The following is a 17,122-nucleotide window of genomic DNA, read 5'->3' on the forward strand; positions in this document are numbered from 1 at the left end:
ACAAGCATCAAGGACTGACATGGCACCAGAGCCACCTCCACATGGCCCTCACCACCTGGAACCAGTGTCTCCAAGTCTTTCCTTCAGCAGCCTCCAGGGACAGGGACCTGCACTGGTTGTTTCCTTCACAGCTGTGTCAGTGATGGCCCTTCATGGGGTCCCAAACACCCTCAGAAACTTGGGGTTTGCTTCTGCTTTTCACTTCATCAGAGGTTTGTTCATTCTTTCAGTATCTGCAGTTCAGGATCATGGCACCAGAGGGCTCACTAACATCTAAAATGCTCTCACAAGCCAAGGCCTTGTGCAGCATTTTCCTAGAGGCTTCAAGTCTGGTGTGGATGATTAGGGAGATTTCAGGAACAGCCAAACAGAGAGCATTTCCATCATAAATAGCAATAAAGCCAAATTTCTTCTATTCCCTTCCCTGCTCGCCCTTCCCTCCATTTCCAGAACAGGTGGTAACAGCAGATTCCAGTTCATATCCGTATGGAGCGTCTCCTGATAAAGACTGAATATGCCAGAAAAGTGGGTGCCTAAATCACCATGTGAATCAGGAGATAGTCCAGGACACCTTAAGAGGAGTCAGACACCTCTGGACCAATAGGTGGGTGTTCCTGGCAGTCTCAGGTGCCACAGCACAGACATACTTGTGTTCAGGGAGCTGGTAAAGTGACCCATCTCCTGTTCTGTAATGCTACCTCTCTGAGAAGACAACAGGAGATTGACTGATGTCAGAGCCGATTTCAGCTACTCCAAGATGGACCCAGTCCTTGCCAAATCTGAGCCACTCGGTAATACTGGCAGCACCTCTGGGATACTGTATTTGAGAAAGGGTAAAAAACGCTGCACAACAGCAGGTGGGAGAGACGAGGGAGGAGATGGGAGAGAAAAGCACTGCAGACACCAAGGTCATATCCCATAGGACCCAAGCAGGTCCCTCAGCAGGCCAAATCCTGCTCTCCTGAAATCCTGCTCTTGGCCTTGTTCTCGCCTCCCAGGAGCCTCAGCTCCACTTTCCATCCCTGACTGTTCCATCCTGACCAACTCTTTCTGGTTTGTAAGTGTGAAGTCCCACAGGGCACCTCACCCCACTGACTCCTCAGTCACCTGTGTCAGGAAGATGTTGTCAATGAGCTCCAAACCCTCCTGGATGGCCGGTACCTTGCAGATATTGGGATATCTCAGGTCTGCCATAAGGACACGGCCCTGGAAACATGAGGCTTCTTTCATGTGTCTGGAGGAGGCCTCATCTCATTCCTCTTCCTCATCAGTGAGTCAGTAGCTGGTGTCCAGTCACCACAACGTTGCCCATGTTGTTCTGCCCTCTCATGCTGACTCCTCAACCTTCAGCTGACATTGTCTGTCCCCAGACAGAGCTCCACGCATTCCTGCTGCTCTCCCACATGAAAGGAATCAACCCCTGTGACTCCAGAGCTCTGACATTATGAGTATCAGACACCCAAGACCCCGAATTTCCTCCAGGAGGTGGTATTTGTAGTGTCCTGTAACTCCTCACGCTGTTCTCTTGGGAGACACACCCTCATCAGGATAAACCATCTGCATGCAAACATTAACAGCTGAGCAAATTGAGCTTCAGCCAGGGGAGAGTCCAGACCTTCTGAATATCTGGTATTCGCCCATCAGGAAGCTCTGAAGTTTGACAAGTTGAAGTCTCCAGTTCTGTATCAGGGCAGGACAATAACCTCATCCATCAGGACAGAGCAGGACCTGACATGCTGAGCAGTGGCCCTGAGGAGAAGGGCCTTGGCACTACAAGGGCTGCCACATGAGCCCCTGGAGAGGCAGATCCTTTGCCTCACTCATTGCTCGGGGCCCTTGCTGGTGCACGGTGATGTGGGGTGTGTGATGCTGCGTGAAGGACAATGGTGTGACAGTTCCCACCCTTACTGGGGGTGTGCAAGGAGGCCTTGAGCTGCCCCCGGTGTCTGAGGACAACATGTTTCTCACAGGCCTTGTTGGCAGAGATGATCACCATAGCCAAGGAGACAAAGACTTGGGTTCTCTTGGCAACATCAAGGACCACCACACCAGCCGGTGGTGCACGCTCACCGTGAACAAGGCAGCTGCACACGGGGCTGCATGAGGAGGAGCGTGGGGACCCAGACACCTGCAGTTCTCATCCCATTCGGTTCAGCACTGGTGTGACCCACACACACGCGTGTGTGCCAGTGTGCGGCTTCCCAGTTTGGAGCAGCAGGGAGGAACTGGAGAGTGCAGGGCTGTGCCAAGGCAGGTTCAGCACCTTGTGCACATGGTGTGGGGTGCTGAGGGACCTGGGCTGCTTTGGCCCAGCAGCGCTGGGGAGGCTGCAGCAGTGCAGGAGTAGCCTGAGAGTGCTTGAAGGGTGGTTTTAGAGATGGTGGAGGTTTCTTCATGGTGGGAAAGAGCATGAGAAAGAAAGAATGGCCCAAAGTGCAGCTGGGGAGGTCCAGGCTGGACATGAGCAGAAAGGAATGTGATGGAAGGGCAGTGATGTGTGGGAGCAGGTCAGCAGAGGGAGTCTGCATCAGCCCAAGGCTTTGTGCTTCAAGGACCAGCTGGGGAGGATGGAGAGACCTCAGCAAAGGAAGGAAGATGCTCAGACAAGAGCAAGGTGGGGCAGCAGGGGGGATGTCTCCAGCCTGCAGGGACAGAGGTGCAGGGGATGCCACAGCACAGGACAGGCTGTCGTGGAGATGATCACGGGATGTAAAGAGGCTGAAAGCCCCACCAGACATGAGCTCCTTCTGCCCTTGGCTATGGCTGTTGTCTGCACCTCTGATGCCTGTGAGGAGACACCTTGTCCTTCCAGCACAGGAGCCTCATGGCTCCTTGTCCCCAGGCAGGAACCTGGGAGGTGTGGGACCATAGTCCTGCCCTTGGCCTTGCACAGCCCCACATCACACTGTCCCAGGAAGGGCCCTGGGCAACGTGGGAGGGACAGGATCTGACTTCCCAGGACTGGGGGTCAAGGCCTGGCCCTTTGTCTAATGAAACACATCCAGGTTTACTGATCATGAGAGAGACCTTTACTTTGCTTTTCATGACCTGTCATCTCTTCCTCCAGTTTTCTTCTCTGACCAGACCCCTGGGAAGGTTTCTCAGTTGTGTCCCTCAGTGGGACCCATTAACATTACAAGAAACTTTGGACTTGAATCTAACTTTGACTTCTTGAGAGGTTTGTTTAACTTCCTCCAGGGTCTGAGGTCCATGGACTCAGCACCAAAGCCACCAGAGGGGTCATTAGAGCACCTTGGGCTGCTCCTGTGCTGCTGAGCTGGGCTGGGCTCCTGGGACACAGGGAGCTCATGGCAGCGGCAGCGCTGCAGAGAGACAGCTCTGCCCGGGAGCAGCTCCTCTGCACACGCAGCAGGGCTGAGGGCTCTGCCTGGGGATCTCAGGAGATGAGCAAGGCAGAGAGAGATTAAAGGTGGTCAGGACTGGGAGGATGACTGAGAGCTCACTGGAGGAGAAACCTTTGCAGCCCTTGCCATGGTAAGTCTCCGGGTGCAGGGCAGTGCAGCTGTAGCTCCTGGAGACATCTCCTGAAACTGGCACAGGCACAGCTTGTGGGGTATGTAAGGACAGGGCTCTTGTCAGGCCATGTTGAACAGCTGTGAAGCCGGGTGAGCACCCAGGTGTGCCCAGGGCTGTCCTGCAGAGCAGGGTCCCTGCACCCCAGGGCTGTGCCGGGCAGGGACTCTGCCGCCTGCCAGGGTCAGCGCTCAGCCTGCCCGGGAGATCCCATGGCAGCAGCTGTGGGTGGAAGGAGCGACCCCCGGCAGGGCAGGCAGGGAGCTTGTGGGGTTGAAGGGGGCTGTGTGGGTCAGGGCTGCTCAGAGCTCCAGATATAGCAGAGGGTCCTTCTGAACAACGACTTCAATACAGGAACAGCTGCAAGGGAAGGAGTCTGTGCTGTCAGTTTTCCACTCTTGGTTGGCTGGGTGTGCAGTGGGAGGTGGGGATTTATTTCTCTCTTTGGAGCAGACACTGAGAGGGAGAGGGAGAGGGAGAGGGAGAGGGAGAGGGAGAGGGAGAGGGAGAGGGAGAGGGAGAGGGAGAGGGAGAGGGAGAGGGAGAGGGAGAGGGAGCTCCTACCAGATATGCCAGGGATGGGATTTAGGAACCCCCCTGCAATCCCCTGCAGCGCAGACACATTTCCCAGTGCAACCCCTGGTCTCCTCTCCTCCCCAGCAGACCCTCTGCCCCAAAGCCATGGGGTCCAGGTCACGAGTCTCCACCTCAGCAGCTGGACCTCCAGGTGAAGGGTTCCTGGAACGTGGTACACAAATAAGGTGCTAAAAGTACTTGCTCTCCAGTGTCATTATGTGAGTGGCAGCAGCACAGCCGGGTCAGGAGAAGGTTCCACAGCATGCCCGTCTGCCTTTCTGTCCTTGCTTCATTTTCTGGCAGCACTGCAGTGTCCTTCCCTGTTTCTCCACCTGTCCCTGGTGCTCTTGCTCTCTGGGGTTGGGGTGCAAGTGTCAGTCTCTTCTTGTTCTGGCATCAACTCAGGGGGTTTTGCCCCAGAGGTGTGTTCATGAAAACCAGATGCCCAAGCTGCATTTTAAACTGTGGTGAACTGTTTTTTCTCAGCTGGTAGAAAGAGAGAATGAGCGGAAACATCCCTCCATCAGGGAGGGCATTTTCCATGAGAAACAGCATGTTTATTTTCCTCAGAGAAGTCTCCCCTAACTTGTCACTGCCGTTTTCTCCTCGCACAGGTCCTCATGCCCACAGGTAGCAAATGTCCAACAGCAGCTCCATCACCCAGTTCCTCCTCCTGCCGTTCACAGACACACGGGAGCTGCAGCTCTTGCACTTCTGGCTCTTCCTGGGCATCTACCTGGCTGCCCTCCTGGGCAACGGCCTCATCATCACCACCATAGCCTGGGACCAGCACCTCCACACCCCCATGTACTTCTTCCTGATCAACCTCGCCCTCCTCGACCTGGGCTGCATCTCCACCATTCTCCCCAAGTCCATGGCCAATTCCCTCTGGGATTCCAGGGCCATCTCATACTTGGGATGTGCGACACAGCTCTTTTTGTTTCTCTTCTTGATCACAGCAGAGTATTGTCTTCTCATCGTCATGTCCTACGACCGCTACGTTGCCATCTGCAAACCCCTGCACTACGGGACCCTCCTGGGCAGCAGAGCTTGTGTCCACATGGCAGCAGCTGCCTGGGCCACTGGGTTTCTCACTGCTCTGCTGCACACGGCCAATACATTTTCACTGCCCCTGTGCAAGGGCAATGCCCTGGGCCAGTTCTTCTGTGAAATCCCCCAGATCCTCAAGCTCTCCTGCTCACACTCCTACCTCAGGGAACTTGGGCTTATTGTGGTCAGTGTCTGCTTAGGATTTGGGTGTTTTGTGTTCATTGTGGTGTCCTATGTGCAGATCTTCAGGTCCGTGCTGAGGATCCCCTCTGAGCAGGGACGGCACAAAGCCTTTTCCACCTGCCTCCCTCACCTGGCCGTGGTCTCCCTGTTTGTCAGCACTGTCCTGTTTGCCTACCTGAAGCCCCCCTCCATCTCCTCCCCATCCCTGGACCTGGTGGTGTCTGTTCTGTACTCGGTGGTGCCTCCAGCAGTGAACCCCCTCATCTACAGCATGAGGAACCAGGAGCTCAAGAATGCCATAAGGAAACCGATGACTGTTTGCTTTCCAAAAGCAGTCATGAGCTGAACTCTTTCTTCTGCATGTTACTTGTAATATAACTCATAAACAGCTCAGCCTGAGTTCTGTAGGGTTTTTTGTTTTCTTTGGTTTTAGCTTTTCATGGTTTTATTAATGCTCTCCACAAGCAAAATCATTTATCATCTTATGTCTATGTATATATCTACCTGTCTCATGTGACCCATAATCTTTGTGTAAATGCAGAGCTGTACTCTCTGTGTGTTTAAATGAAATGAAGGACCCTGCACAGCCTTGTTTGCCCAGAATCCTCTCTCTAACATCTCTGGGGCTGCAGGAGCCATGTCTGTGTGCTGTGGGGGAGTGGGCAGGAGCCGCCCTGAGCTGGGTCTTCCTTCCATCCTGACCAATGTGAATCTGTGGACTCACCCCATGGCCCTGGGCACCACAGCCCACTTGCTCTGCAGAGCAGCACCGCCAGGTCGGAGCTGTATGGAGCATGGGAGGGGGGGCAGGAACAGCTGGCCAGGTCTGCACAGATCAGCTCTCTTGAGAAAGGGCTCTGTGGGGAGATGGGATGCTCCAGGAGAAGAGCGGGGCCAAATGTCTCATGCTGTCCTGGGGAGCCAGTCTGGACCTGGGTCTGGAGCTGCCTGTGCTGGAGACCCACTCAGCTTGCTGGCTGGATGAACATTCTCACTGTCCCTCATTCTCACTGGTCCCCACTGCTGTGGGACCAGTTCCAGTTCCAGTGTGGCTGCTCTGCCGGCTCGGCTGGGGAGAGGGCAGGGGGGTGGCACAATTCAGGAGGGGGTGGGAGGGCTGAACTGGCAAACGCCCCAGAGAAGAAAATACCAGTGAACAGCTGAAGTGTGTGAGTGTGCAGGGCTGGCACACAGCAGTGTCCTCTCCTAGCCAGGCCTCCTGGGAGAGCCCTGAAACACCAGCAGAGCAGGGGCTGGTGTGTGCCCATGTTCATGGGACAACCTGGGGAAACTGGCCCAGGACACTCACCACAGACCAGCCCCTCATAACCACCTTTTCCTGTACTGCCCCTTCACCCCAGCTGAGGGATATTGTTCATCCCTCAACACAATGACACTGAATGAGTAAGTCAGAAGCCAATGTTTCCACCGCATGGATGAGATATGAGCATGCATTCCATGTACATAAGAAGAACCTGACTCAGTACAACTGAGTACAACATCAACTATTCCTGCATGTTCCATGAAGGCCTGAATGCAGCACTAGGATGTGCTGCCTTGAACTGAGGTCCCCATGTCCATTCCTCATGACGTGGGACATGAGGATGGCCATGCCTAAGGATCTGGACATGCTGGATCATGGGGCTGAGGCCTATTGTCTGAGGCTTAACAAAGCCAAGTGCTGGGTCCTGCACTTGGGTCACAACAACCCCAGGCAGCGCTAGAGGCTCAGGGAGGAGTGGCTGTAAAGCTGCCTGGTGGAAAGGGATGTGCGGGTGTTGAGCAATAGCTGGCTGAATATGAGCCAGAATGTTTCCAGGTGGCCAAAAAGGCCACCAGCATCCTGGCTTGTATCAAGAATAGTGTGGCCAGCAGGACTAGAGAAGTGATTGTGCCACTGCTCTCGGCACTGGTGAGGCCGCACCTTGAATCCTGTGTTCAGGTTTGGGCTCCTCATCTCAAGAAGGACATTGAGGTACTAGAGAGAGTGCAGAGGAGGCGACAAAGCTGCTGAGTTGCTGGAGCACAAGTGTGATGAGGAGCGGCTGAGGGAACTGGTGGGTTCAGCCTGGAGAACAGGAGGCTGATGGGAGACCTTCTCACTGTCCACAACTGCCTGACTGGAGGTTGCAATATGGCGAGTCTTGGCCTCTTCTCATAAGTAGCAAGTGATAGGACAGGAGGAATTGGCCGCAATTTGCACCAGGGGAGGTTTAGCTTGGTTATCAGGAAAAAAGTATTTCCCGGAAAGGGTTGTCAGGCATTGGAACAGGCTGCCCAGGGCAGTGGGGGAGTCACCACCCCTGGAGGGGTTTAAAGGTGTTTAGACGAGGTTCTCAGGGACATGGTTTGATGCGAGAGCTGGGCTATGGTTGGACTCAATGATCCCAAGGCTCTCTTCCTATCAGAGTATTCTGTGATTCTATGATTCTGCCTCAGATGAGAGTCCACAAAGCCAACTCAGTTATGGACACCTGGCACAACCCTGACATTTCTGTGTGTGACTCTGGGAACAAACCCCACTGACCCAGTGAGATTCACCTCAGTTGCCCTGTGATTCTGGATTGTGTTTTCAAAATGACAGTGCAATCCAGGAGGTCCTGGCATCCGTCAAACCCATCTTCAAGAAAGGCAGGAAGGAGAATGGGGAGAATCACAGGCTGGTCAGCCTGTCTCTGTCCCTGGGAAGGTGATGGGACAAGTCCTCCTGCAGCCATCTGCAGACACTTGAAGGACAAGAAAGAGACTTGTGAACCAAAATGGGCAGGGGAAAGACAGGCACGCTGTGTGTATGCAATTGTGCCAGGCCTTGGACATGGTCTCCTGTGGTGTCCTTATATCCCGATTGATGGTGTTTGGGCTGAAGAAGTGGGAAGTTCACTTGGTGGGAAGTTCACTGAAACATCAAGCCCAAATATCATCTGCGACGCAGTGTCCTCTGTGCAGTTAGTGTGTCATCCCCCAGTGACCAGCATTTGGGCCAAAACTGCTGAAGGTCTTTATTCTCCCTTCTGTGCTGTGATGGAGATGATGCAAAGCTGAGCGAAGACCTTGAAGAACCTCACCTGGTCACCCTGCTTTGGGAAGGATAGCGAAGCAAAAAGATGTTCAGGTTCACGAATATCTGCAGAGAAGAAAAAAAAAAAAAAAGAGGCAGAAGAGGGGATAGAAATGATGTCAACATAAAAACAACAGTTACTGCAAATAAAGTTTCTCCACTCAAACATTTAGAGGAAAATACATTTGTTTAATTTGATACAACAAGCATACTATTATGTGGTCAGGCACTGGGCTATGGGTGGGGGGATGGATGGGTTTGGTATTATGAGGTTAGCTGAGTCTCAGACACTCATAATCCAGGCGGAATCATGTGGCTGTGAAGGGGACAGTGGGGTCAGTTCTTTCTCTGGAGGTGACAGCCCAGCAGCAGGGACATGGCTGGGAAAGGGAAAGAACCTCTGCCCAAGTGCCCACAGGTCTTACCCAGAAAGAGAGACGGGTTGTCACGTCCATCCCACCTGAGAACATGACGGGACATCGGCAGGGACATGGTCGTGTCTGTCAGAGATGCTGAAAGGCCAGCAGCACTCATGGGATTTAGAAGATCATGGCGAGGTGACTTCTCTCTGGTCAGGTAAAAGACCACAAGAAGCCTAACGGGTTGGGTTCCCTGCATGAAGGGCAGTTTATGAGATGGTTGAGCTTGTCTGGATAGTGGGAAGGAGCAGGAAAGAGAAAAAAGAAGTCTACTTGGAAGGTGAGGAATGGATATGAGGAGGAAGAAATGTGACTGGAAGGGCAGTGCTGTGGGGCAAGAGGTGACCCAGAGGGAGCTGGATCAGCCCATGGTTTGTGTTCCAAAGAGCAGCCAGGGAGGGTGCAGACACAGCAGTGAAGGTGCAGAAATGCTGGGCTGAGAGCAGGTGGGGAAGCGAGATTGATGTTTGCAGCCTGCAGGGAAAGAGGCTGGAGGTCATGGCTTCTCTTTTCTGCTTCAGAAAGCAAACCAAGGCGTTTCTAACCATCAGAGCTGAAGAAAAGACTCAAAGGAGACCTCATGGTGGCTACAGCTTCCTCACAAGGGGAGAAGGAAGGGTAGGTACTGATCTCTTCTCTGTGGTGACTAGTGAAGGAGCCCAATGTAATGGCAGGAATATGTGTCAGGGGAGGTTTAGGTTGGACATGAGGAAAAGGTTCTTCACCCAGAGGTGCTGGACACTGAACAGGCTCCCCAGGGAGGTGTCACAGCCCCAAACTGACAGTGTTCAATAAGAGACTGGACAATGTCCTCAGACACACGGGGTGACCTGTGGGGTGTCCTGTGCAGGGATAGGAGTTGGACTCCGTGATCCTTTGGGTCCTTCCAACTCAGGACATTCCAATATTCTATGAAATACTAGGTGAAAAGTCCTTGTTTTCATGGTACAAATGGGTTGCAAACATACACATCATGTGCATATCCAGTGTGTGCATGTGGTGAGATGAACCCAAGGGAGCACAAATGCCATCAGCTACTCCTTGGCGTGCCATAAAGGTCAGTGGGACAGAGATGGTGTTCAGGGGTCTCTTCCAACCTGTGTTATTGTAGGATTCCATGAATCTTTTCCTTGGAGAGCTCTTTCAAGTCAGAATAGACAGAGGAAGAAGAAAAAAGGCAGAAGCAGAGATATAAAATGTCCCAGAGTAAATACAGCAGCTCCTCTGAGGAACGTTTCTCCACTCAAACCCTTGATAGGAAATCTATTGGATAAATTTGATGAAAGCAGCTTAGTTTGATCTGCTCACACACTGGACCACAAGGAGGGTGATGGTGGGTACGATGCCATGTGGTCGCTTGTGTCTCAGGAACTCATAGTCCAGTAGGAACCAATGGCTGTGGAGGGGACTGTGAGGTCACTTCTGCCTCTGCAGGGGATTGGCCAACAGCAGGAACATGGCTGGGAAAGGACTGTGAGGTCACACAGACAAGACGAGCAATCGGGCCCAATCAGCATGGCTGGATGAAAGGCAGGTCCTGCTTGACCACCCTGATCTCCTTCTATGACAAGGTGACCGGCTGAGCAGATGAGGGAAAGTCTGTCGTGGGGAGTGAATCCGCCACACGGGCTGTGGGTGTTGTGTCCTTAGACTGCAGTAAAGCCTTTGACACCGTGTCCCACAGCATCTCCTGGAGAAGCTGCAGCTCGTGGCCTGGATGGGTGTATGTGCGATGGAGGGCTGGACGAAAAGAACAGTGGTGAACAGAGCCAAATCCAGTTGGCGTCCGGTCACAAGTGGTGTCCCCACGGCTCAGTATTTGACTCAGTTCTATTTAACCTCAGGCTCAGGGAAGAGTGGTTGGAAAATTGCCTGGTGGAAAGGGATCAGGGGGTGTTGATCGACAGCAGCTGAACATGAGCCTGTGTGTAGCCAGATGGCCAAAAAGACCACCAGCATCCTGGCTTGTATCAGGAATGGTGTAGCCAGCAGGACTAGCATGATTGTGCCACTGTTCTCAGTGCTGATGAGGTCGCATCTTGAATCCTGTGTTCAGGTTTGGGCCCTTCATGATAAGAAGGACATTGAGGCACTAGAGAGAGTGCAGAGGAGGCGACAAAGCTGCTGAGGGGCTGGAGCACAAGTGTGATGAGGAGCGGCTGAGGGAACTGGTGGGTTCAGCTGGAGGAGGCTGAGGGGAGACCTTCTCGCTGTCCACAACTGCCTGAAAGGAGGTTGAACATGGAGGGGGTTGGTCTCTTCTCCCAAGTAGCAAGTGATAGGACAAGAGGAAATGGCCTCAAATTGTGCCAGGGAAGGTTCAGAATGGATATTAGGAAAAAATTCTTCCTGGAAAGGGTTGTCAGGCATTGGAACAGGCTGCCCAGGGCAGTGGGGGAGTCACCATTCCTGCAGGGGTTTATAAGATGTTTAGACGAGGTTCTTAGGGACACGGTTTTGTTCTAGATTTAGGTGGTGGTTGGACTCAATGCTCCTGATGGTCTCTTCCAACTGAAATAATTCTATGATTCTCTTTTATCAACTGGAATATTCTTCTATCACATCTTCTAAGTGCTCTTCACATATCTGCCTCTTCACCTACAGTCCTGAAACTTATCTAATTAGATGCACAAGTGTTGAATATTAATTGTAAATGAGGAAAGCACCATCGCTCTATCAGTCTGGTCTGATACCCGCCAGTCCCAGGCAAACATCTCAGGTACACGGGGCCTCTCGAGGTTTGCACTGGGTGCTTATAGTGAGACCATGGAGCTCAGCCCAAAATCCTGAGAATTCCCCTCAAAACTTAAAAACCAAACCAACAACAACAAAAAGAACAAAAAAACCCACTACTCTTTTTTTCATCAGATGAAATAATTCAAAATTTCCAATAAAATATCTGTGGAATTTCTATCCTGCCAAAATATGAATTTTCAGAATGTGTATGGACTGTGGGAGATGAAACGTTGGCCTTTCCCTGTGCTTGCAGTGCCAGAACTCTGTCTATCATTACGTGTATTTAATCCCCTGCACATCCAGGAGTTTCCACCTGTCCTTACCCAGCTCCCCGTGTCTGAACTCATCTCTTCAGAAGCCTGTCTGGACATTTGCACTTTCCATCGCTCCCCAGAGGTTCTTCACCTCTCACTCTTGGCTCATTCAGAGCCTCTCAGCTCTCACTCTGCTTTGAGCTTCAGGCAGGTCAAGTCTTTCAGCAGTTGCTCTCCTACTCCCTACAGGCAACTCTTCAATTATGGCAATGGACCTCGCTGGAAACTGCTTAATTTAACCACAGAACTGAGAAGCATCATTAAGTTCTATTGTGTTTTCTTTTTTCTTTTTCCTTTTTGTTTCCTCTAATTAAAATTTTCCCGGTGCCTGTTTACATCCAGTTCTCTAAGGAAACATGAAGCAATCCTGCGAAGAAGCTGTAACAATCAGTGCAAACTTCAGTGCAGAATCTGATGTAAAGAAATGTGCTGTAAATCCCAGGGGCCAATGAGCAGAACAGGGAGTTTGGGGAGCTGGTTATAGATTTCCTGCTAACAGTTTGAGCAGAGAAACATTCTTCACAGAACTGCTCTGTTTATTTGACACCTTTGAGGTCTCCTCCTCTGCCTGTATTTTTATTTTCTTGTTCCTCCACCTCTTCCTTCTTCCAAAACGTTTCCAAGGGAAAGATTCCTGGAATCACAGAGCAACTCAGGTGTGAACATCATCTTGTCTCACTGTCCTGCTCAGGGCAGGGTGACCCAGGTGAGGTTGTCCAAGGCCTCTGCCCAGTTTTGCACCATCCACTAAGGAGCTGAAGGTTCACTGCGTCACATCATACAGGGGGAGAATAGAGACATTCAACAGTGTTGGCCCAAGTGCTGGTCCCTGAGGGATCCCACTGGTAACTGGCTATGTGGGCAATTTGTACCACTGGTGACATTTGGGCTCTACGGGGGACTATAGATGCTATATAAAGTGCTATAGAAAAAGATGTGCTCATATTTTTGTGACACCAGTGTATTGAAAAATTAAAATGTCATGAGTTTGCCCGTTTAAAAGTTGGGGTATTCAGCTGGAGATGAGAGGCTCCTGGGAGACCTTATTGCAGCCTTTCTGGACCGAAAAGGGGCCGATAAGAACAATGGGGACAGACTTTAGAGCAGGGGCTGTTGCGACAGGACAAGGGTGATGGTTTAAACTAGAAGAGGGGAGAGTCAAGGAATGAAATGAGGAAGAGATTTTCTACACTGAGTGTGGTAAAACACTGGGACAGGCTTCCCAGAGAGGGGGTGGATGAACCATCCTGGAGACATCCCAGGCCAGGCTGGACGGGGCTCTGAGCAACCTGAGCTGCTGAAGATGTCCCTGATGGCCGAGAGGAGTTGGACCAGATGGGCTGTGAATGTCACTTCCAACTCCAACTACTTTGTGATTCTAGGAGTCAGTGACAGGAAAGACTGGATGCATCGATGCTGATAACCAGCAAAGGTCTTGTCTGGCTCGTGCGAGCCAGGCCGGCAGATTCACCCAGCAGCTCTCCCCACCCGAGTGGAGAGCTGTCCCACTTGTGTACAACCGACCCTGCCCCTGCCCCACAGTGCCCAGAGGATGCTGCCCAGGGCCCCAGGATGGACATTTGTGGGGGAGTATTGGGAGCACTGGGAGGTTTACTGGGAGCACTGGGGGTTTACTGGGACTTCTTGGAGGTTTCCTGGGAACAATGGGGGTTGCTGGGATCACTGGACAGGATAGTGGGGGTTACTACGTACTCATGCTGGGAGTACTACGTACTCATGCACTGGGAGTTAACTGGGAGTTCTTGGAGGATTACTGGGAACAATGGGGGCTGCTGGGAGCACTGGAAAGGTTAGTTGGGGGCTACTGGGAGTACTGGGAATACTGGGAGGGTTACTGGGAGCATGTGGGGTTGCCTGAGTGTTACTGGGAATACTAGGTGGTTACTGGGAGCACTGGGAGGGCTACTGGGAACACTGGGGGTTTACTGGGAGTCCTTGCAGGATTACTGGGAACAATGGGGGTTGCTGTGAGCACTGGAGGGGTTAGTGGGGGCCACTGGGTGCTCTGGGGAGGTGTCTGGGAACACTGGGGGTTGCTGGGGAGTTACTGGGAGCACTAGGTGGTTACTGGGAGCACTGGGAAGGTTACTGGGAACAGTAGGTTTATTAGTGGGGGGTTTCTGGGAACACTGGGAGGGTTCCTGGGAACACTGGGAGGGTTCCTGGGAGTTCTTGCAGGTTTACTGGGAACATTGGAGGTTGCTGGGGCTTTACTGGGAGGGTTATTGGGACTGTAACTGGGCACATTAGAAGGATTAGTGCGGGGTTATTGGGAGCATTGTGGGGGTTACTGGGAACATTCCAGTTGGTGGGGGTTTACTGGGAGCACGAGGTGGTTGCTGGGAGCACTGGGAGGGTTATTGGGAGCACTGAGGGTTTATGGGGAATTTTTGGAGGATTACTGGGAACAACGGGGGTTGCTGGGAGCACTGGAGGGGTTAGTGGGGGTTACTGGGAGCACTGGAGGGGTTACTGGGAGCACTGGAGGGGTTAGTGGGAGGGTTACTGGGAGCACTGGAGGGGTTAGTGGGGGTTACTGGGAGCACTGGAGGGGTTACTGGGAGCACTGGAGGGGTTAGTGGGAGGGTTACTGGGAGCACTGGAGTGGTTAGTGGGGGTTAGTGGGAGCACTGGAGGGGTTAGTGGGAGGGTTATTGGGAGCACTGGCGGGTTAGTGGGGGTTACTGGGAGCACTGGAGGGTTACTGGGAGCACTGGAGGAGTTAGTGGGGGTTACTGGGAGCACTGGAGGGGTCAGTGGGAGAATTACTGGGAGCACTGGAGGGGTTAGTGGGAGGGTTACTGGGAGCACTGGGAGCGGTCAGTGGAAGGGTCAGTGGGAGGTTTACTGAGAGCACTGGAAGTGTCAGTGGGAGGTTTACTGGGAGCACTGGAAGTGTCAGTGGGAGGGTTACTGGGAGCACTGGAGGGGTTAGTGGGGGTTAGTGGGAGCACTGGAGGTGTTAGTGGGAGCACTGGAGGGGTCAGTGGGAGGATTACTGGGAGCACTGGGAGCATTAGGGTGACACTGCTGTGGGTGTCCATCACAACCCACCAGCTCAGGGCGAGGACGTTGCCGAGGCCTCTCCAGCACCTGAGAGCGGCCTCAGTCACAGGCCCTGCCTGTCGTGGGGGTTTGAACTCCCCTGATGTTTCTGGAAGGACAACTCAGCCAGACACAGCCCAGGAGGTTCAGCAAGTGCATCCATGGGAACTTCCTGATGCAAAGGGTGGAGGAGCCGACCAGGAGAGGAGCTGCTGGACCTCATCCTCACTAACAAGGAGGGGCTGGTTGAGGCGGTAAAGGTTGAGGGCTGCCTTGGTTGCAGTGACCATGAGATGGTGGAGTTCAGGATCTGGTGTGGCAGGAGCAGGATAGCAAGCAGAATTGCAATCCTGGATTTCAGCAAGGCAAACTTTGGCCTGTTCAGGCAATTGCTGGGGGAAATCCCGTGGGCAAGGCTGCTTGAAGGAAAATCCATAAATCCACGGGTCCGGATGGGATGCACCCGCGGGTGCTGAGGGAGCTGGCTGAGGTCATTGCTGGGCCGCTCTCCATCATCTTTGCTAAGTTGTGGCAAATGGGAGAAGTGCCTGAGGACTGGAGGGAAGCAAATGTCACTGCAGTCTTCAAAAAGGGCAAGAAGGAGGACCCGGGGAACTCTAGACCGGTCAGCCTCACCTCCATCCCTGGGAAACTGATGGAATGACTTCGCCTTGGTGCCGTCTCAAGGTATATCAGGGATAAGGGAGTCATTAGGGGCAGTCAGCATGGCTTCATCAAGGGGAAGTCGTGCTTGACCAACCTCATTGACCATTATGAAGGCATAACGAGGTGGATACATGATGACACAACAGTGGATGTGGTCTACCTTGACTTCAGTAAAGCCTTTGACACAGTCTCCCACAGCATCCTTGCTGCTAAAATCAGGAAGTGTGGGCTGGATGAGCGGGTAGTGAGGTGGACTGTGAACTGGCTGAAGGGAAGAAGCCAGAGGGTCGTGGTCAATGGGGCAGAGTCCAGTTGAGGCCTGGATCCAGTGCAGTGCCTCAGGGGGCAGTGCTGGGGCCGGTACTATTCAATAAATTCATCAGTGACTTGGATGAGGAAATACAGTGACTGTCAGCAAGTTTGCTGGTGACACCAAGCTGGGAGGAGTGGGTGACACTGGAAGCTGTGCTGCCATCAGAGACCTGGACAGGCTGGAGAGTTGGGCAGGGAAAATGTAATGAAATAGAACAAGGGCAAGTGTAGAGTCTTACATCTGGGCAAGAAGAACCCCAGGTTCCAGTATAAATTGGGAAAGGATCTGTTGGAGAGCAGTGTAGGGGAAAGGGACCTGGGGGTCCTGGGGACAGCAGGGTGACCATGAGCCAGCCAGTTCTGTACTCAGTGGTGCCTCCAGCAATGAACCCCCTCATCTACAGCATGAGGAACAGGGAACTCAAGGAGTCTATAAGGAAAGTGATGAGTGTTTGCTTTTCAAAAGCAGTAATGAACTGACCTCCTGCTTCTGCATGTCACTTGTAATATAACTCATACCAGTTCAACCTGAGTTTTGTACGTTTTGTTTTTTTTTTCTTTGGTTTTAGGTATTCTTTCTTGTATTAATGCTACCCACAACCAAAATTATTTTTCATCTTATATCTATGTCCATATCTACCTGTCTGGTGTGTCCCATAGTCTTTGTATAAATAAGGAGCTGTACTCTCTGTGTGTATAAATGAAATAAAGGACCCCGCAGTGACTTTTTTGCCCAGAATCCTCTCTCTGGGATCTCTGGGGCTGCAGGAGCCATGTCTGTGTGCTATGGGGGAGTGAGCAGGACCCACCCTGAGCTGGGTCTTCTTCCCACCCTGACCAATGTGAATCTGCGGACTCACCCCATGGCCCTGGGCACCACAGTCCACTTGCTCTGCAGAGCAGCACCGCCAGGTCGGAGCTGTATGGAGCGTGGGAAGGGGGGCAGGAACAGCTGGCCAGGTCAGCATAGCTCAGGTCTCTTGGGAAAGGGCTCTGTGGGGAGACGGGATGTTCCAAGAGAAGAGTGGGGCACTGTATGTGTGCAGGAAAGACATGGAAAGAGAAACCCTTTGCTGCAGGTGGCAGCTTGGGGCAGGCGGCCCTGGCACTGTGGCAGAAGCTTCTCATGTTTAGTGTTTGTTTTTTTTTTTTTTGAGGGATGTTTTGTGTTCATTGTGGTGTCCTATGTGCAGATCTTGAGGGCCGTG

General features: G+C 52.5%; 1 protein-coding gene across 1 annotated transcript; it reads left to right on the plus strand.

Moving 5' to 3' along the window:
• The first annotated feature begins 4,747 nt into the window (after positions 1-4,747).
• LOC135577849 (olfactory receptor 14A16-like) lies at positions 4,748-5,689 on the plus strand. Its single transcript, XM_065047967.1, has one exon. It carries the CDS (start codon positions 4,748-4,750, stop codon positions 5,687-5,689), a length of 942 nt encoding a protein of 313 aa, XP_064904039.1.
• Positions 5,690-17,122: the final 11,433 nt, after the last annotated feature.

Source organism: Columba livia, unplaced genomic scaffold, assembly GCF_036013475.1.
Source record: "Columba livia isolate bColLiv1 breed racing homer unplaced genomic scaffold, bColLiv1.pat.W.v2 Scaffold_153, whole genome shotgun sequence".
NCBI classification, from domain to species: domain Eukaryota; kingdom Metazoa; phylum Chordata; class Aves; order Columbiformes; family Columbidae; genus Columba; species Columba livia.

Bases quoted from the DNA above. Each gene is read 5' to 3' on its own strand.
- LOC135577849 (XM_065047967.1), top strand. From the start codon at position 4,748: ATGTCCAACAGCAGCTCCATCACCCAGTTCCTCCTCCTGCCGTTCACA.